Source organism: Engystomops pustulosus, chromosome 7, assembly GCF_040894005.1.
Source record: "Engystomops pustulosus chromosome 7, aEngPut4.maternal, whole genome shotgun sequence".
Taxonomy (NCBI): Eukaryota; Metazoa; Chordata; class Amphibia; order Anura; family Leptodactylidae; genus Engystomops; species Engystomops pustulosus.
In genome coordinates this window covers 128,724,281-128,745,343 of record NC_092417.1, presented here as the reverse complement: position 1 = coordinate 128,745,343, position 21,063 = coordinate 128,724,281, and the positions used below count along the sequence as shown (strand labels likewise).

The 21,063-nt window shown below is 42.3% G+C and overlaps 1 protein-coding gene across 4 annotated transcripts in view; it reads right to left on the bottom strand.

The window, feature by feature from the left end:
* The window catches only part of DUS2 (dihydrouridine synthase 2), a 301,883-nt gene that overhangs the window by 21,071 nt on the left and 259,749 nt on the right, over positions 1 to 21,063 (bottom strand). For all 4 annotated transcript variants that reach the window (XM_072117777.1, XM_072117780.1, XM_072117778.1 and 1 more), the window contains 4 exons: positions 20,040 to 20,161; positions 15,185 to 15,334; positions 13,928 to 14,015; positions 3,858 to 3,931 (listed from right to left, as the gene is read on the bottom strand). In XM_072117777.1, coding sequence (XP_071973878.1) covers positions 3,858 to 3,931; positions 13,928 to 14,015; positions 15,185 to 15,334; positions 20,040 to 20,161 — 434 coding nt within the window. The remainder of the gene's footprint in view (positions 1 to 3,857; positions 3,932 to 13,927; positions 14,016 to 15,184; positions 15,335 to 20,039; positions 20,162 to 21,063) is intronic.

The following is a 21,063-nucleotide window of genomic DNA, read 5'->3' as shown; positions in this document are numbered from 1 at the left end:
TTCTTGTGGGCTCAGTTTTTACGACTTTCACTCTTCGCTCCAAATAACACGCCTACTTTATTCTTTGGTTCGGTGCGATCGAGGTGATACTAAATTTATATAGGTTTTATTGTGTTTTAATACATTTTCAAAAATTAAATGAATGTGTACAAAAAAGAAAAAAATTTTTTTGCCATCTTCTGACGCTAATAACTTTTTCATACTTTCAAATAAAAATGGGATTCACCTCCACTATGAATAGTAAAAGGTAACGAAAATAAAGCCGGCTCACCCAACCTTCAGACCGTCTTGGCCGTACTCTCACTGTGGCAATGTCCTGGTGCTCGGAAAAGGCGAACCATAGCCATGTAGCATAAGTGAATCAACGTGGAACCAGCACGACAACGAAACACTCCACAGGGGTAATATGCCAAATTCTTCTTCTTTATTGAATAAAATTCAAACAACATGAGGAGACAACAACGGTAGACGCGTTTCGACGGTTCCCCGTCTTAATCTTAACCTGTCTGCTGTATGGAAATACGCTCACCTTTATAGTACTCTGTTAAATGAGTAAGAGAGGGGAAACGCCCTCCTTCCTGTGTGGTTGCTCGGAGACCGGGCCGCGTCTTACGGTCACATGACCAGGCCACATGACCGGAAAGGTGCCGCCCCCACGGTCACATGTCCAAGCCACATGACCGGGAACGTAGCCTAGCAACGGAACAACCAAAATATTGTATAAAGATCAGACAACGGGCCGTGCCTCCAATAAATTGCGAACCACTAATGTCGGGTCTGCGTGATCGGAAGCACTACCCGGGATCAAAATTCATAGGTGAGTAAGTAATTTAAAAAAAGGGAGCATCTATAAAAATTGTCACTGTTTCATACAGGAAAAACACATGTTAGCTAGACATAAAATTCAATGTACTAGGGAAATAGAAAAATACATTCTTACTGAACATCTAGATATTGTGTCTACTATTGCATGCACCAATACACTGAGGATGATCTTTTGTCATTAGGTTGCCAAAGCGAGTTAAGCCATATTAACATATATAATCTCAAAATGTAAACAAATTGTAAACAAATTGTTAACAAAGCACCAGAAGGAGTAGAGGGAGTATAAGATCAAATATGCGAAATATGCAAAATACTGCAGTAGAAAATACAATACATATATAATCTCAAAATGTAAACAAATTGTAAACAAATGGTTAACAAAGCAACAGAAGGAGTAGAGGGAGTATAAGATCAAATATACGAAAATATGCAAAATACTGCAGTAGAAAATACAATACAGGGTTGTAATGACTCTTAATATGACAGTATGATGTCCTGTCTCTTACTCAAACAATACAGGGTTAAAATGACTCTTAGTATGTCAGTATGATGTCCTGTCTCTTATTCATACCATGTGGTATCCTGCTCTCCAAAACAAAAATCCAATAACTCTCCCTGTTTAATAATTTTCTCTTCATATTACCACCCCTAATTGGAAGTGTAACCTTTTCAAAACCCGTCCATGTAAAGTGTCGGGTAGATTTGCCATGTATTTCTCTAAAGTGTCTCGACGCTGCTGAGATACCAACTGAATCATTAGTGATGTCTAACAGATGTCTGCGGATCCTAGTTTTTAGAGGACCCGTAGTGTGTCCTATGTATTGTGTCTTACACATATTACATTTGATAGAATAAATGGCATTATTGGTATTGCAATTAAGGTATGACTGAATAGGGTAGCTCTTGCCCGTGCTGAAGGAAGTTATGTTGGTGTCACTTGTTATGTGTCTACAGGCCTTACAAAGTGTGTGTCCACATTTATGGCAGCCCTTGGTACTTAACCATGTCGTGTTGGTTTTTTGGCTTTTAAATAAACTTGGTGAGAGAACACTGCCTATCGTGGGAGCTCTCTTGGCCACACATTTGACACCATCATTCAATAGATCATGGAGAGTCGGATCCTGTAGTAAAATCGGGACATATTTCTGAACTATTCTAGTTATGTCCCTATATTGCTTGCTGTATGTTGTGGAGAAGATGATAGGGGACTTACTCTCTCTCTTTTTTTTATCTCTTACAACATTACTGACATTTAATCCTCTCTGTTCCAATTTGTCCGTTAGTAAATCCTCCTGTTTCAAATTGTGTATTTTATTTATGGCTTTTTCTACTGTGATATTGCAATACCCTCTCTGATTAAGTCTACCTTTGAGACTTTCCATCTCCTTCTCATAATCAACATCGTCGGAGCAATTTCTCCTGAGGCGTATTAATTCTCCATAGGGTATGTTTCGTGTTACATGGGGAGGATGGCATGAGGACGCTAGCAAGGTAGTGTTCCTAGACATTTCTTTTCTATAGGGCACAACTCTGACCCTATTTTGTTCTCCAATTAGGGTAACGTCCAGGAACGGGATTTTGTTCCCTCCAAACATAAATGTAAATTTGAGGTTCATTGAATTATTATTAAGATAATTAACAAATTCTGCGAACACAGATTCTGTACCCCTCCACACCCATACCAGGTCGTCTATATATCGACCAAACCAGATTACAGACTCCCGGTGCGGGTTGGAGGGTGAAAAAATGTATGTCTCCTCCCATTGCGACATATAAATGTTAGCAAGGGAGGGGGAAAATTTCGCTCCCATTGGGGCCCCCTCCACTTGCAAATAATAAGTGCCATCAAAAATGAAAAAGTTGTTTTGGAGTAAAAATCCGGTGGTAAGAATTAAGTATTCTTTTAAGGTTGTACTGTATGTACTATACCTATCCAAGTGTCTCCGCAAAAGGGAAAGACCTAATTCGTGCGGGATAGAAGAATATAAGGCAGTTACATCGCAGGACGCCCATTTAAAATCCTCCTGCCATTCAAAACTTCTCATGATTCTTAACAAATGTTTTGTGTCTCGTATAAAAGAGGGGGTGACTCTGGTAATAGGCTGGAGGAAATGGTCCAGCCATTCACCCAGTCTCTCACCCACTGGCGCACGGAGATGTGTGAGGGGTCATTTTTTGCGAAATGAGGAGACATTTTCATTGCTACCATTTTGAGGTCTGTGCGACATTTTGATCATTTTTTATGTTATGTAAAAAGGTGTAAAAGTCGCATTTCGGACATTTGGGCGCCATTTCCCGCCTCGGAGGTCACCGCCGCCCGTAACGGTTTTTATCGGGCATTTTGGTACGCGGCGATACCTAATATGTTTGTGATTATTACTGTTTATTATGTTTTATATCCATTCTAGGGAAAGGGGGGTGATTTGAACTTTTAATATTTTATTAATTTTTTTTTTATTTTTTAAACTTTTTTTTTTTAATTTTTTTTTCCACAATTTTTTAGACCATGTAGGGTACATTAACCCTAGATAGTCAGATCGCTCCTACCATATACTGCAATACTTCTGTATTGCAATATATGGCATTTTTACAGCACATTCATTACAATGAGCCACTGGCTCATTGTAACGAATCTGCAGATGCCAGATCAAACGAAGACCCGAGGCTACCATGGCAACCGATCGCCGCCCCCCGATGATGTTCAGGGGCGCGGCGATCGTAATAAAGATGGCGCCGCCCGCGCGCCACGCCGTCTTTTAAACGCCGCCGGCGACTTTGCCGGCGGCGTTGAAAGGGTTAATAGCCGTGATCGGTGCAAGCACCGACCGCGGTTATTAGCGGTGGGGGTTTGCTGCAATATGCAACAACCCCCACCTCTGTATGAAGAGGACTCAGCCCGTGAGCCCTCTTCATACATCCCTTATACCTCTGCGCCGTAGAGCTACGGCGCAGAGCGTTAAGGGGTTAAAAACATTTCCCAATACCCTAAATTCTGAACAGGTCATTTAAAGAATTACTCATTCCAAACTCACCACAGAGTCGAACAGAATTTCTTTTCATCCACTGTGACCACAGAGTGAAAAAATTTATCAAGTGATCTCTGAACCTAAAGAAATAAATTAAATGTGTTAAATAATTTAAATAAATATTATGCACAAATATACAAGCTTAAAAAGCAGTGAAGAGCACATGAAACAAAGGCATGAAATAACCCTTCACGATACAGAACACACAATATGATAAATACTTATTGTATTTGATACAAAAATTCATTATTAACCCCTTAACGCTGAAGCCACTTTTCACCTTCCTGACACGGCCCATTTTTTCAAATCTGCCCTGTGTCACTATAAGTGGTTAAAACTTCGGAACGCTTTAACATATCCAAGTGATTTCGAAATTGTTTTCTCATGACACATTGTACTTCATGTTAGTGAAATTTTGGTGGTATGTTTTGCATTTATTTATGAGAAAATCAGATATTTGGTGAAAATTTGGAAAAATTCTCAATTTTCGAAATTCAAAATGTTCTACTTTTTCCACACATGAGTCATCACACCAAAAAACCTAATAACTAACATTCACTGAATGTCTACTTTATACCTCCGTGGTTTTTATACATACTATCATTTTTGTAAGACGTTATGGGGCTTTGAACGTCAGGTGCAATTCTTCACATTTTCATAAAAAAAGCAAAATCCTGCTATTGAGGGCCCTGCTCAGGTTTGAAGTCACTTTGAGAGGCCTAAATAAAAATAAAACCCCATAAATTACTCCATTATAGAAACTACACCCCTCAATGTACGTAAAACAACTTTTATGAAGTTTGTTAACCCTTTAATTGGTTTACAGGGGTTAAAACAAAATCGGATGCAATTTTGAAATAAATTTTTTTTTTACTAAATTAATGTGTTTTTCATAAAATGTACAAATTCTCAGTGGATAAAATACCAAAACGCTCCACAAAATTTGACACCCAATCTCTCCTGAGTATAACAATACCCCATGTGGTGGTAACCCGCTGTATGGGCACACGCCAGGGCATCGAAGGGAACCCGCGCCATTCAGAGCAGATTATGCATTGTCACTTTATAATGGCTATAAAATCTTTATTTTTTTTGGATATTTGGACATATAAGGGCTTATTTTTTGCAACATGAGATGCACTTTACAAATACTTCATTTTAGTGGGGCTGTAGCTTTTTGATGAGATTTTATTAACTCTTTAATGTATGGAGGAAAAGAAAATTGTTTTGGGTTTCTTTTTTTTTGTATATTTTGGGGGTCGTACACCGTACACTAAAAATACTATAATATTTTTATTTTATAGATCACTACGATTACAGTGATACCTCATTTATATAGTTTTATATAGTTTACAATTTTACAGGAAAAAAACGAATTTAAAGAAAATCTCATTTGTTTTTGCATCGCCATCTTTTCGGAGATATAACTTTAATATTTTTTGGTTGACAGAGCTGGTTTAAGGCTTATTTTTTTACGTGTTGAGTTGTCCTTTTCAGTGGTACCATTTTGGTGCACATAATTTTTTTTAATCACTTTTTGGAACATTTTTGTGAAGGGATTTTATGAAAATGTACATTTTTGGCGAGTTTTTAGCGTTTTGTTTTTACGCACGGGTCCAATAATGTTTCTGACTTATTGTACAGATTGTTACGGACGCGGCGATACCAAATATGTGGGGTATTTTGGCGATTTTCAGATTTTTTCACTTTATTAGATATAAAGTGTATATTAGTGTATAGCGAATGTTTGTGTTTAGGGGACTTTAACTTTATTTAATTAATTCTTTTTATTCAAAAGTGTGTTTAATTAGTGTTTTTTACTTTTTTTCTTTACTTTTACAGGTTAGCTTGAACAAGTGATCCACTGATGTTGCGCATGCTCAGTGTGTCACAGCCGGAAGGCAGGGACCCGGCACCTGGAAGGAGATCGCGCAGCCCCTCCAGCTAAATGCCCCTGATACGCCGCGGTGAGGGCGACCGCGGTGTGTTAGAGGCGGGTGTCGGCTATAATATATAGCCGACACCCGCAGCTTCTGCATTTTGCGGGAACGCACCTCCCGCTATGCAGTAATAGTACGTCAAATGTCGGGAAGGGGTTAAATATATATATATATATATTTATATATATATATATATATATATATATATTTTTTTTTTTTAAACTCAGTTTTATTGTAACAATGGATTACAAGTACAAGTATTACATCAAAGAATGTAGACAAGTTGTTGGTAGCATTAAAGTCTTACATCAGTACAATAAATACTAAATCCAATTATACAAAAGCATTTGTATAGGCAAAGGTTATCAAATGTTTACATCCGTAAAAGGCTTGTAACTAGAGACGAACTTTTCCCGATGCTCGAGTGCTCGTCTCGAATAACGAGCCCCATTGAAGTCAATGGGAGACTCGAGCATTTTTCAAGGGGACCAAGGCTCTGCACAGGGAAGCTTGGCCAAACACCTGGGAACCTCAGAAAAGGATGGAAATGGACAGGAAACAGCAGGGGCAGCATGCATGGATGCCTCTGAGGCTGCTTAATCACACCATTATGCCAAAATTATGGGCAACAGCATGGCCATGACAGAGTGACCGAATGAGGCTAGATAGCATCTAAAACATACAATAATTGACCCTGACACTATAAGGGACGGCATGCAGAGGCAGCGGCAGCAGTGGCAGGCTAGAGAGTGTCATGACGACATACCCTAAATGGACTCAGGTTTCACCAAAGGAGGTGAAATGATTTCCTATGTGAACAAAAGGTTGACGGTATATTTAGTCGATAACACAGCATGGTGGCGACATAGTGACCAAGTTCCATAACGTATCTGGTGAAACACCCGAAAAATGAGCCTGACACAGCTCTTTTGATAAGGGGACAACATGTGGAGGCAGCCATGGAGACGACTTCCATGATTAAGAGCGACAGTATGGGGCATTCATATTGCGCTGCTATAATTGCAACTTCAGGTCTCCAGCATGGCGCGACAGATGGGCCGAATTCCACTATGTATCTGGTGAAACACCTGAAAATTCTGCCTGACACAGCTCGCTTGATAAGGGGATGATGTGCTGCATATCCTCTCGTGCTCCAGCGGCTGGGGTATAGAGAGTTGAAATGAGACATTGGTGGACGCTGTGGAGGATCGTGGAGGCAAAATGGACAGGAAACAGCAGGGGCAGCATGCATGGATGCCTCTGAGGCTGCCTAATCTTGGGATGGAGCTGGCGGTCCACTGCCAGGCGAGCTTTCGCCTGTCCAAGCCCCTGTCTCTCGGCTCCTCCCCACCCAAAATGGGCCTGGGGGCCAGAAGCGTTTACTTTGAAAAAATTATAATTTTCAAAGCAGGCCGGGTCATTTGAATATTTCACCTAGGAATAATGGAATAGCATAGTGGTTCTATTTTTAATTGTTTTTACGGAAATGGTTCCATGATTAAGAGCGACAGTATGGGGCATCCATATTGCGCTGCTATGATTGCAACTTCAGGTCTCCAGCATGGCGGCGACAATGGGCCGCGTTCCACTATGTATCTGGTGAAACACCTGAAAATTCTGCCTGACACAGCTCGTTTGATAAGGGGACGATGTATGGAGGCAGTGAACTAGTAGTAGATTAAAGGTGCTGCAGTTAAAACTATGTTAGTTGGATCTTGAGATGGAGCTGGCGCTCCGCAGCCAGGCGAGCTTTCGCCAATCCAAGCCCCTGTCTCTAGGCTACTCCCCAAACAGCACTTCTAAGAACCTTTTGTATAAGATCAAGTGTAGTAGCGTTCTTATAAGTTTAGGATATGGCGGGTGAGGGGAATGTAAACAGATGCGCAAGAAGCGCTGAAATAATATTGGTAAATGATAAAAGTTTGCCAGTATATTTTGTGGATTACACAGCAGGGTGGCGACAAAGTTAACAAGTTTGATGTGGAAGCCATGAAAACAACCCAAAATTCTGCCTGACACAGTTCGTTTGATAAGGAGACCATGTATGGAGGCAGCTATATGGACGACTTTTGGAGGCAGCTATGGCGATGACGTGTGGAGGTAGCAATGGAGACAACGTGTGAACCAGCTAAAAAGACGACATGTGGAGGCTGCTATGGAGACAATTTAATTTGGATAGTGCCTGTATGTGGCAGTCCAAAAAAGTTTTCAAAGCAGAGGAGCAGGTAGGTGGTCCTCCAGAAAAATTAAATAAATTGAGTGCCTGTATGTGGCAGTCCAAAAAAGTTTTCAAACCAGAGGAGCAGGTAGGTGGTCCTCCAGAAAAATTAAATAGATTTAGTGCCTGTATGTGGCACTCCCAAAAAATGCTTAAAACAGAGGCCCTCCAGAAAAATTAAATACTATAGCTAGAGCCAGTTGGCCCTGGCAAAAAATAGCCAGTTTCCTATGCTTTAGTGTCCAAAGAGGAGGAGAAGGAGGACAATGAGGAGGAGGAGTGCATACATTATTCAAGTTGAGCTTCTTTCACCTGTTGGAGAATGAAAATCCGGAGAAATCCAGGCTTTATTCATCTTGATAAGCGTCAGCCTGTCAGCGCTGTCAGTCGACAGGCATGTACGCTTATCGGTGATGATGCCACCAGCTGCACTGAAAACCCGCTCGGACAACACGCTAGCGGCAGGGCAGGCAAGAACCTCCAAGGCGTACAGCGCCAGTTCGTGCCACATGTCCAGCTTTGAAACCCAGTAGTTGTAGGGAGCTGTGTGATCATTTAGGACGGTATGGTCAGCTACGTACTCCCTCACCATCTTTCTGTAAAGATCAGCCCTACTCTGCCGAGACTGGGGACAGGTGACAGTGTCTTGCTGGGGTGACATAAAACTGGCAAAGGCCTTGTAAAGCGTACCCCTGCCAGTGCTGGACAAGCTGCCTGCTCGCCTACTCTCCCTCGCTACTTGTCCCGCAGAAGTACGCCCTCTGCCGCTAGCGCTGTCAGAAGGGAAATACTGTTTCAGCTTGTGCACCAGGGCCTGCTGGTATTCATGCATTCTCACACTCCTTTCCTCTCCAGGGATGAGAGTGGAAAGATTTTGCTTGTACCGTGGGTCCAGGAGAGTGAATACCCAGTAATTGGTGCTGGAATAAATTCTTTGAACGCGAGGGTCACGGGATAGGCAGCCTAGCATGAAATCTGCCATATGCGCCAGAGTCCCAACGCGCAAAAATTCACTCCCCTCACTGGCCTGACTGCCCATTTCCTCCTCCTCCAGTGAAGGACTGAACAATGGTCCCCTCTTCTGTCTCGCCAACATTCTCCTCCTCTTCCTCCTCCACCTCCTCCGATATGCGCTGAGAAACAGACCAAAGGGTGCTTTGGCTATCAACAAGGGAATCTTCTTCCCCCGTCTCTCGTGACGAGCGCAAAGCTTCCGACTTCATGCTGACCAGAGAGTTTTTCAACAGGCCAAGCAGCGGGATGGTGAGGCTGATGATGGCGGCATCGCCACTGACCATCTGTGTTGACTCCTCAAAGTTACTCAGCACCTGACAGATATCAGACATCCACGTCCACTCCTCATTGTAGACTTGAGGAAGCTGACTGACCTGACTACCAGTTCTGGTGGAAGTTGACATCTGGCAGTCTACAATCGCTCTGCGCTGCTGGTAAACTCTGGATAACATGGTTAATGTTGAATTCCACCTCGTGGGCACGTCGCACAACAGTCGGTGAGCGGGCAGTTGGAGGCAGCGCTGCGCTGCCCTGAGAGTGGCAGCATCTGTGCTGGACTTCCTGAAATGCGCACAGATGCGGCGCACCTTCGTGAGCAAATCAGACAGATTGGGGTATGTCTTGAGGAAACGCTGAACTATGAGATTTAACACATGGGCCAAGCATGGCACATGTGTCAGTCTGCCGAGTTGCAGAGCCGCCACCAGGTTACGGCTGTTGTCACACACAACCATGCCTGGCTTCAGGTTCAGCGGTGCCAGCCACAGATCAGTCTGCGCCGTGATGCCCTGCAATAGCTCTTGGGCGGTGTGCCTTTTATCGCCTAGGCTCAGCAGTTTGAGCACCGCCTGCTGTCGCTTAGCGATGGCACTGCTGCTGTGCCTAGAGCTACCGACTGATGGGGCCATGCCCACGGATGGTAATTCGGAGGAGGAGGAGGTGGAGGAGGGGTGGGAGGAGGAGGAGGCATAGTAGGCCTTTGAGACCTGGACCGAGGTAGGCCCTGCAATCCTCGGCGTCGGCAATATATGAGCAGCCCCAGGGTCAGACTCGGTCCCAGCCTCCACCAAGTTAACCCAATGTGCCGTCAGCGATATATAGTGGCCCTGCCCGGCAGCATTCGTCCATGTGTCCGTGGTCAGGTGGACCTTGTCAGAAACGGCGTTGGTCAGGGCACGGATGATGTTCTCTGACACGTGCTTGTGCAGGACTGGGACGTAACATCGGGAAAAGTAGTGGCGGCTGGGGACCGAATACTGAGGAGCGGCCGCCGCCATGAGGTTTCGAAAGGCCTCGGTCTCTACCAGCCTATAGGGCAGCATCTCCAGGCTAAGTAACTTGGAGATGTGGACGTTGAGGGCTTGGGCGTGTGGGTGGGTTGCGCTATACTTCCTTTTGCGCTCCAGCGTCTGGGGTATGGAGAGCTGACCGCTGGTGGATGCTGTGGAGGCGAAGATGGGGTTTTCGCACGGGAGGTGTTTGGGCCGTGGTCCTGGGCAGGGGGCTGACTAGCAGATGACACAGGGGAAGGAGCAGTGGTGTGCACGGCCGGAGGTGAACGGGCTTGGTGCCAGTGAGTGGGGTGTTTAGCATTCATATGCCTGCGCATACTGGTGGTAGTTAAGCTAGTAGTGGTGGAACCCCTGCTGATCCTGGTTTGGCAAAGGTTGCACACCACAGTCCGTCGGTCATCCGGTGTTTCTTTAAAGAACCTCCAGACTTCTGAAAATCTATCCCTCGCCACGGGAGCTTGACTACAGGCAACATTTGGCGCTGATGCACCAGCTCTGGCCCTGCCTCTCCATCTGGCCCCACCGCTGCCTCTTCCAACCTGTTCTGCTATAGGACTCGCCTCCGTCTCAGAAGCACTGTGTTCACCCGCTCTATCAACCCAGCTTGGGTCTGTCACCTCATCATCCTCCGATCCCTCAGTCTGCTCCCCCCTCGGACTTCCTGCCCTGACAACAACTTCACCACTGTCTGACAACCGTGTCTCCTCATCGTCCGACACCTCTTTACACACTTCTTCCACTACGTCAATAATGTCATCATCACCCACAGACTGCGACTGGTGGAAAACCTGGGCATCGGAAAATTGCTTAGCAGCAACCGGACAAGTGGTTTGTGACTGTGGGAAGGGTCCAGAAAACAGTTCCTCAGAGTATGCCGGTTCAAATGCCAAATTTTGCTGGGAGGGGGCAGACTGGGGGGAAGGAGGCTGAGGTGGAGGAGCTGGAGGAGTGCTGATTTCGGTGACATGGGTGGACTGCGTGGAAGACTGACTGGTGGACAAATGGCTAGAAGCATTGTCCGCAATCCACGACATCACCTTTTCGCACTGTTCTGGCCTCAACAGTGCTCTACCACTAGTCCCAGTAACTTGAGACATGATGAACCTAGGGAGTGTAGCTCTGCGGCGTTCCCCTGCTCCCTCATCAGCAGGTGGTGTCTCACCCCGCCCAGGACCACGGCCTCTGACCCCTGCAGTAGTTGGACGCCCACGTCCACGCCCTCGTCCTCTACCCCAAGCCCTCGGGTTAAACATTTTCCAAATTAAAGTGTAAACTTTTAATTTTTTTTTTTTTTTTAACAAAACGATGCTATCCTATTGCTATGGCTAGTTTCTAACCTACACTGACAGCACACAACTGGATTTTGTGCTGTGCCTGATGACTTTGAGCTATAAAATGAAATAAAGGTAAAAAATAAATAAATCAGCAGACTCTGCCTAATTCTAATCAAACCCCTAATAAATTGTCCCACTTCGGTGTTTGAGGTGGATATGCGTGTCACTAAGAGCTAAACACAACGGTCGCAGGTCTCCCAGCAAATTCCTCACAATATGGTACTAGCTGCACTACTAATGCCAGCAAGCCCAGCCACAAGCAAACAAAAAAAAGGAAAATATAACGTTATTGTAGGCCTAAGTTAGCCGTTGGGGTTCTCCTATGGCTATTATTTTGTAGCCTACACTGAAAGCACACTGCTTTGCAAGATGAGTTTGAGCTATAAAATGAAATAAAGGTAAAAAAAAAATAAATCAGCAGACTCTGCCTAATTCTAATCAAACCCCTAATAAATTGTCCCACTTTGGTGTTTGAGGTGGATATGTGTGTCACTAAGAGCTAAACACAACGGTAGCAAGTCCCCCTGCAAATGGTACTAGCTGCACTACTAGTGCCAGCAAGCCCAGCCACAAGCAAATAAAAAAAAATGTATAACGTTATTGTAGCCCTAAGATGGGCTGTTGGGTTATTGTAGAATCACTCCTGCCTAACACTATTCTAATAGAACACCCTAACGCTTTCCCTGACCAGCAGCAGCTCTCTCCCTAGCGGCATCCAGACACAGGGTAAGGGTACCACGTCATGCTGGGTGGAGTGCAGAGTCTCCTGGCTTGTGATTGGCTCTGTTTCTGGCCGCCAAAAAGCAAAACGGCGGGAAATGCCATTTTCTCGAGCGTGCGAAGTATTCGTCCGAGCAACGAGCAGTTTCGAGTATGCTAATGCTCGAACGAGCATCAAGCTCGGACGAGTATGTTCGCTCATCTCTACATCCAACATAAATGAGAGAATGCTTAAAAATCATGCCACCATAAATCTCAAAAATCACCTGGATACGTTAAAAGATTCCAAAGTTATAACCACTTATATTGACATATGTCAGATTCCAAAAATAGGGCCGTGTCAGGAGGTTGATAAGTGTCTTAGTTGGCAGGGAGTGTAACCAGGGAGGCCATCCAGAGTGTTAAAGGAAACCTACCATTTCAGATCGTCGGTGTAAGCTGTAAACACCGAGCACCAGCTCAGGGTGAGCTGGTGCCGGTGCTTAGTTTCGTTAGTGTTATAAACCGCGGTATCACGGTTTTAACACTTTTTAAACTTTATAGCAGAAGACGCTTCGGCGCTGCGCGCGGCATTTCCTATGTAGGTGTGCGCACGATCGCGCACACGCAGCGCCGAAGCAGTTTCTGCTATAAAGTTTAAAAAGTGGTAAAACCGCGATACCGCGGTTTATAACACTAACGAAGCTAAGCACCGGCACCAGCTCACCCTGAGCTGGTGCTCGGTGTTTACAGCTTACACCGACGATCTGAAATGGTAGGTTTCCTTTAAAGAGGAACTGTCAACCAGCAATTTGGCACTTGGAGCTGCTTACTAAAGTAAGCAGCTCCTAGTGCTAAAACAAACGCAGCAGTGTTAGAATGATAGCGTTATCGAAAACCTCCGACAACGCTATCTAACACTGTGGTGGAGTACAATGTAAACGCCGGACCGCTGTCAAAGCGATCCGGTGTATTCATGAGGGGGCAGAATGGTGGGCAAGTTTAGGGGCGGTGACTGCTGCATGACGCGCAGCAGTCACCACCGGCCTAAGGAGCAAGCAGGGTGATCTGGGGAAGAGGCAGCGCCCTGAACCGCCCCCTCATGAATACACCGGACCGCTTTAAGAGCGGTTCGACGTTTACATTGTAATCCGCCGCAGTGTTAGATAGCATTATCGGAGGTTTCCGATAATGCTATCATTCTAACACTGTGTCGTTTGTTTTAGCACTACTTTACTTAACTAATTACTTTAGTAAGCAGCTCCTAGTGGCAAATTTCTTGGTGACAGGTCCTCTTTAAAGTATGGTGTTTATCTCTATTAGTTGTAATTTAGGATCAATACAAGTATAGGTGAAAAGGTGGAAAAACACTACGAGCTACTATTCTCATTGTTAATAAACATTTTTTCTAGAAATACAGTGCTGATCCATAGTTCCTAGTACTATTCCTGATGGTTGTTTTGTTATTTACATAAGTATTCATTTAAGTACCCAAAGTTAGTTTATAATAGTTTTGATGTATGTAGTAAATCCGAAGGCTTTTTCTTCATGTAATAATAAAAAACTTTGATAAACTTACTGTATAATAAACTGGCTGAGGCAATTTTTCTTTTCTGCACCATTCCAGAAGAAACATCTTGGGAGTTACCTGAGGAAGATAGTCTTTTCTGCAGAGAGTAAAAGGAAAAGTAGCTACCATCAGCAACAAAAGACATCAATAACCCCGATTAGCTTATTTAAAGGACAACTACCAACATTTTCTTGGTGGTAGACGGTCTTATATTGCACCCTCGTTACCTGCTGCCCATGGGGGAGCTTCTTTTCGCTTCCTCCGGGGCCTTCGCTACATCTAGAAAAGCTTTTCTAACTATTCAAATGAGCCGGAGGCGCTCAAGGTCATGTCCGACGAGCGCCTACTGGCTCCTGTGAAACCTAATTTATTCATGCCCCCGCCCTCCGCCTCATTGTCACACACCGCTCATATCTACCATCGCTGCCAGACAGCCGGTGACGTCATCCGGCTGCCTGGAATTCTCGCACAGTTGCACAGGATACCTTTGAGCTACGCAAGATAGAAAATCTCCTGGCTATGTGAAACTTCCATACAGCCGGATGACGTAAGCGGATGTCTGGCCGCATGGCAATGAGGCAAAGTAGTGGTGGTGGTGGTGGGGGTCAGTGTGTGGAATGAGTAAATTAGGTTTTCAGAGGAAGCAGGAGGCGCTTGTCAGACATGACCCTGAGCACCATCAGCTCATTTGACTAATTATAAAAACTTATTTTCTAGATGTAACGGAGGCCACTGAGGAAGCGAAAAGAGGCTTCCGTGTCAGCAGCAGGTAACATGCGTGCGGTATGGGGCAGTCTACCAACCAGAAAATGGTGGTAGATGTCCTTTAATTATTTTCTTTTGACTAAGGTGATGCAATCTAATTATGCTTTTTTGTATCTGACCAAAGGTCTCAATCTTAATTCCTATATAAACATAACAGAGATATATTTTAGTAGAAGCTGGCTTCCAATTCCCTGCCCTAGAGTGTTATTGTACTGGCTTGCTCTTCCCTTGAGCTCACTGTAGACCTCCTTAGTTGTATGAGGCAGGTGATACAGGTCCAAAATAGCTGCAGGCCTCAGGCAGCAGGATGATAATATATTATTAAGAAGATGGAGCCTAAGGAGGAATAATACAGTTGGCTGCATACCTATTTGCAAATATAGTGGCATAAATGAGGAAATTCAACAAATTTGTACCTGAGGAGGAGAGGAGTGACAATGTGTTAGGAATTAACACATTACTAAAACTGGTATAAATCAAGAGATCTCAATTATGTCTTACTTTTCAAACTTGACAGGCAATTGAACAGTGTCATAATTTTCCGTATTGTCATTCTCTGCCTCTATAGTTTCATTGATATTCAGAAATCCTTTCCTGGCTTCTTGAGATAATTGGCAGCTCTCATAAAATGAAGTCATTTCAAATACATCACTAAGCAAAAGGAACAATAATCAGGGTAAGGTAATGACATAACAAAAGAAAGAAGCATTTTTGTCTAATAAAAGTTTGTCACCTTTACTACAGATGTGTCAAATGTATGATGAAAACTTATGTATTATTTAAGCTATTAAAATCTTAAAAGGGTATTGCAATATTAAAGCAAAATAACATTACAAGGATATTTCATAAATGAATAATCACAGAATTTCAGCAGAGCTCATTTACTGGAATGCATCCTTTAGAAAATGAGTATTACACAATCATAAAACTTGGAAAGCCATTTAAAATAGTCACCAAAGGGCCTTAGGCTAGGTCGACAGCCTAGCCTCAGTCCTGCAAGGGTTTCCAGCTCGTGCACCTGCTTCAACAGTCCAGATCGGAATGAATATCCCGATACAGACTGTTTAACCTCTTGAATCCTGAGGCCAATGCAGTTACCGTGGCATTCTGGGACAGACTGGGAAATAAAACAGGCCCTGGAAAAAATTCTAAAAGTGGCCCTATTTTGTGGGTGGAATCAAATGAAGTAGGCAGAGTCATGGCTACGCGCCCACGGATACCAGCAATTGCGCATTGCAACAGCATGCTGGAGGATGCAGTGCTGAAACCACGGCCTGCGCTACAAAAAAAGAAACGCTATAAACCTTGTAGGTAACTAAGGACAAGCATCCTTGGTTGACTAGATCACTCAGACTGGTCGGAGTTAATGACCAGTCTGCCCCTGGTGGCATGAGCAAAGAGTAATTTTTCTTTACAGCAATTCAATTCAAAAAGTGAGACCCATAAATTATGTCATTACAAAGAAGTCAACTTTTTATAGTTTATTTATGTTAATATTGATGATTATGTCTTGCAGCTAAGGAAAACCTCATTACCTCAGAAACTTTGATTATTAAACAAATATTAACACATTTTAAAAACAGAAATCCTGGGCAAATGAAAAAAATGTACAGTTAACACACTGAATACTTATTAAGGCCTCATGCATCAATGCAGCATGGCATAGAGGCGATAAGCTCATGGAGACTTTCAGCCCATGTCCTGGATAGGTCTGTGTGTGGTGGCTCTTGAAGCACTGACTCCAGCAGCAGTCCACTCCTTGTGAATTTTCCCCATATATTTAATGGCTTTTCTTAACAATCCTATCAAGGCTGCGGTTATTCTTTTCCTTATCCTCAACTTTCCATTAATATGCTTTGATACAGCACTCTGTGGAAAGACTTGAAAAAGTTCACTCGGGTTTGTAATGACTATATAATGTATGAATAACATTTTTTGAATATATATTTAGTGAAAAATAAGCGGAAAAAAAATCACAACATTGCTGCATCCCAAAATTCCTCATCTATTAAAATATAAAAACAGGTGGGAAACTGGTTACGGAAACTTTGCAGCCATAAAAACGTCACCTTACATAGCTCCATACACCAAAGTATGAAAAAGTTATTGCCCTCAGAATATTGTGAAATTAAGAATGATTACATCTATTAAAACTAATTAAAGCTATGTAAATTTGGTATCCCCATATTCATTTATGTCAGTATGACACAAAGAATAAAGTAGAGGCATCATTTGAAAGCTGTAACAACAAAGCCCACAATAATATGGTGCAGGTGTGTTTTCTTGTCTATTTTTGCACATTTGGAATTTTTGTCCCATTACAAGACATGAAATATAAAATACCGGCAGAAGGAAGTACAGTTTGTTATGCAGCAAACCAGGGCCGGCGCTTTGGGTAGGCAAAGGTGGCAATTGCCCAGGGCCCCTGGGAGAAAGGGGAGAATCTCTATGGATCCAGAGATATTCAAATTTAAAGTGAGAATATCAGGTGCCATTTTTATATATAAAAATCACTCCCAACAGCAGTTAATATCTCAGTTTTCCTACATTTTAGAAACATAAATTTAGATTCATATAAAAGAGGAGACTCTTTCATAGGAAAAAAGAAGTAAGGTTCTATGTGTCACAGAGCCAGAGATACAGCCCCCTGAAATTAACCCCCCCCCCCAATCCAGATTCTTAGCCATCAGGCTGCAGGGAGCATTTGCTGCACAAAGGAGCTGCTGCACCTCACAGATAATGGAAATATTCTCAAAATGTAGTAACATATAAAGTGAAGGGATAATATCAACTAATATTCATGTTTTTAACCCTTCTCTATGCAGAACTATCAAAGAAAACACTTTGGGCCACATGTATCAATAGTTTTTTTTCTGTTGTTTTTGCGCCTTTACTTCAGGCGCACCGTTTTTGTGCCATTTTTGCGATTAAACGCCAAACTAGCTGCGCAGCAAAAATAACCAGCTTTCCCTCATTTATCCTAGCAATCCAGATGTTTTGCTGCGCCTAATGATATTCATCACTTGCGATTTTTCGTTTAGGCGCAAAAACACTCCAGCCCGAAGGTGGCGTTAACTGAGAAGAAAGCACTGAGTCCCTGTGCAGAACAGCTCATTTCTAGCAGCGAAGCTCTGCCAGACACTAGAACAGATAATACAGACACTAGAACAGATCATACAGACATGAGATACTCTGCAGACAGGAGCTGCAGACTCTATTTACAGTTCATCACCTTCTATTTACAAAACATTCTGCAGAATCCTGAGCTCACAGAAACAGAGAAGAGAACAATACAGAATGTTGCAGATAGTACTGACAAGTGTCCCCCATGTAATTCTGCACAGTATCACCAGTGTATCTGAGGGGGATACTGTGCAGAATTACAGGGGTGCAGCAGAAGATCAGCACTGGGGGATCCCCTCCAGGAGAAGCCCCTGCTGAGAGGAGCTTGTAGCAGGATCACATGTAAGTGCCCGAATCTAACATTACGCCTTAACTGCGCCAAAATTGCGCCTAAACTGTGTTAAAGTAAAGTGATTAATAAGAGGCAGGAAATTAACTTATCACAGACGGTTGTAGCTTGTGATAATTCTGGAAAACAGTGCGCCAGAATTTAGGCGCAACTACTACACTTCGGCGCACAAAAGTGATAAATGTGGCCCTTTATCTCCTATTCTCTTTTATTTTGTGATAGTTATTTTTTGTTGGGAAAATTGACTGATACGATGAACATTCAATCCTCTTGCCTAATGTGACTACACTGCGACCAGAACATGTCCATAAAGTTAAATGTAACACCAAAAACACACACATGTCCTGGAATAAAGTTTTTATTTCCCATCATCCTCCATTATTTACACCCATGTTATGACGTTCTCACTCTCATTCTTATGAAGCGCGGAGGGTTCTGTTATTGTGCAGCTAATACAATGGCGCACATCTAAAAGTGACTTTTATTATCTCATTAGAGAGGTTTATGGATATATAGTTATTTATTTGGGTTACCATTGTCTAAGGAACAGACAATGATACGTCTGTGTGAATTTTCTGCAGTTCCCTTTGCTGCATATTTTGGTGAATATATTGGTGTGGGGTTTGTATGATCTCCTCACATCTTACTTTTTTAGGAAAGTAGATTTTCTTTATATAAGTATCTGGATTTGTACATATTTTAGAGGAAATTTTGAATCTTAATTGCCAAAGGCATCGCCTGGTTGTCTGTTTTCAAAATTATATAGGTTTTATGGCGCCTTTACTTTTTATTCTGTTTTATTGATATATTTTGCAGGTTGCGACTGTCTAATAAATGTCTAGCTGAAAAGCAGATATCTAGTTATTACAGTTTTAGTGATATTATGTGGATTTATTTATGTGAACATATCAATAGGGCACATTTGTAAACTCTACAAATGTCCATGTATTACATTTAGGAGATGTGAAGGTAAACATTTTCTGTTTGGATCAAATTTTTTGCCATCAAAGTCAAATTTTAAGCATTTTTAATAAAATGTTTCAATTGGAATCAAAATTGCATGAAGGCGCCTATGTCTATAAAATCTTTGATGCAATTTTGAAAATGGGGCAAGTGTCTGCTTTCAGAAAATATTGGTCCCTCTCCCCAATGGACCTCACAGTCTAATCAACCTACCAGTAATTTTTTGGAGTGTGGGAGGAAACCGGAGGACCCGGAGGAAACCCACGCAGACACAGAGAACATACAAAATCTTTGCAGATGTTGACCAGCGCTGCAAGGCTGTAGTGCTAACCACTGAGCCACCATGCTGCCCATCAATCTCCCAATGATCTATCTCATATAAAATTCTCCCATATTACAGTTTGTTTTACCATACTAAAGGAGCCTCTTGCTGACTGTGACTGGTCATAAAATAGTTTTATTTTGGGGCCCCACGTTTAGTTTTGCCCAGGGCCCCACTACGTCTAGAACCTGCCCTGAAGCAGACAAGCCTTCATATAACTTTGTACACAAAAGTTGGTTGGGAGCAAAAAAAAAGTCCAATGTAAAACGTGAAAAAAAATGCTATTTGATTTGTAATCTTTGTAGCATTGTGATAAAACAAAAGGACACTTATAAAATGATGCCAACAAAAAGCAGATATGTGGTAAATGTTAGTTAAAAACTAATTATGGTAGTAAGACTATTTGTTTGAAAAACAAACATTTTAAATGGCACATTTTCCCACATTTTTGCCAAATCCCCCCTTTTCCATAAATAAATGGAAAATTTTGGAGTACAACAGGTCACAAGAAAATTATCTCAAAACCACCTGGGTAAGTTATATGTTCTAAAGTTATTGCTGTATGCAGTGATACATGGCATTTTTAAACAAATACTCACCAAATATCCAATGTTGACTGAGTTGCATGGAGTTTTCTACCCAGAGGAGATTCAAGTTGGTCTCGCATCATTTGGCATAGACAATATTTAGTATTGGTATAGTGATTGTTATATCTAACTGCCTGTTTAGAGAAATAGATCACAATGATTTAGAAATATTTCAAGTAAGGCAATGCACAGTTAGGTTCCACAGTTTTATGCTGCACCAGCGTTATTAAAGTCTCTGATGCTGGAAGATAAAACCTGGTATAGTATTAGAATTACCGTCTCTATTGGCTTTGTTTAAACCAGAAAACTGTGACAACAAACCGGCACAAATGCATCAATTTTAGTGAAGGGCTATTTTCCTGCAAAGCCACACCCCTTTTCCAAAGCCTCACCCATTTTTTATTCTAGTTATAAATATGTCTAAAAACTGTGTGTTATGATGCAGAAAAGGATGCATAATAAGGGCTCTTCATATATGGCGGGTGTTTGCTAACACCTGTGGTCAGTGTTAAGATTGATTGCACGTTTTAACAAATTGAATGTCATCTCCATGACAGCCTGGAATCTCTGTGAAACAGTCACATAGTAAGATCTGTAATGTTCTGACAATTACAGACTTCTAGATCTACTGCAATTTAGATCTAGAGCTGTATTGCAGTATATGGTAGGAGCTGTAAAACCGCCTAGGGTCTAAAAATTCAATTAAAAAAAAGTTTAAAAATAAATACTAAAAAGTTAAAATCATCCCCTTTTCCCTTGAACGTATTTATAAATATAAACAATGTAAACATAAACATAATATTCCAGTCAGTAAACCCTGTAAGGTAAAGTAGCGCCCAAATTGCCACTTTTTCACCTTTTTGTAAAAAAAATTTAATAAAAAAAGAGATCAAAAGTTCTTACTTTTGATTCCCAAAATAAAAACACAAGTTTTGGGAAGCATTAAATATAGTTCTTGAATGTACTAAAAGAAAACATAAGTGCTAAAAAAAAGTCTTCTAACGGCTTCACATGAACAAATGGGGCACATGTATCA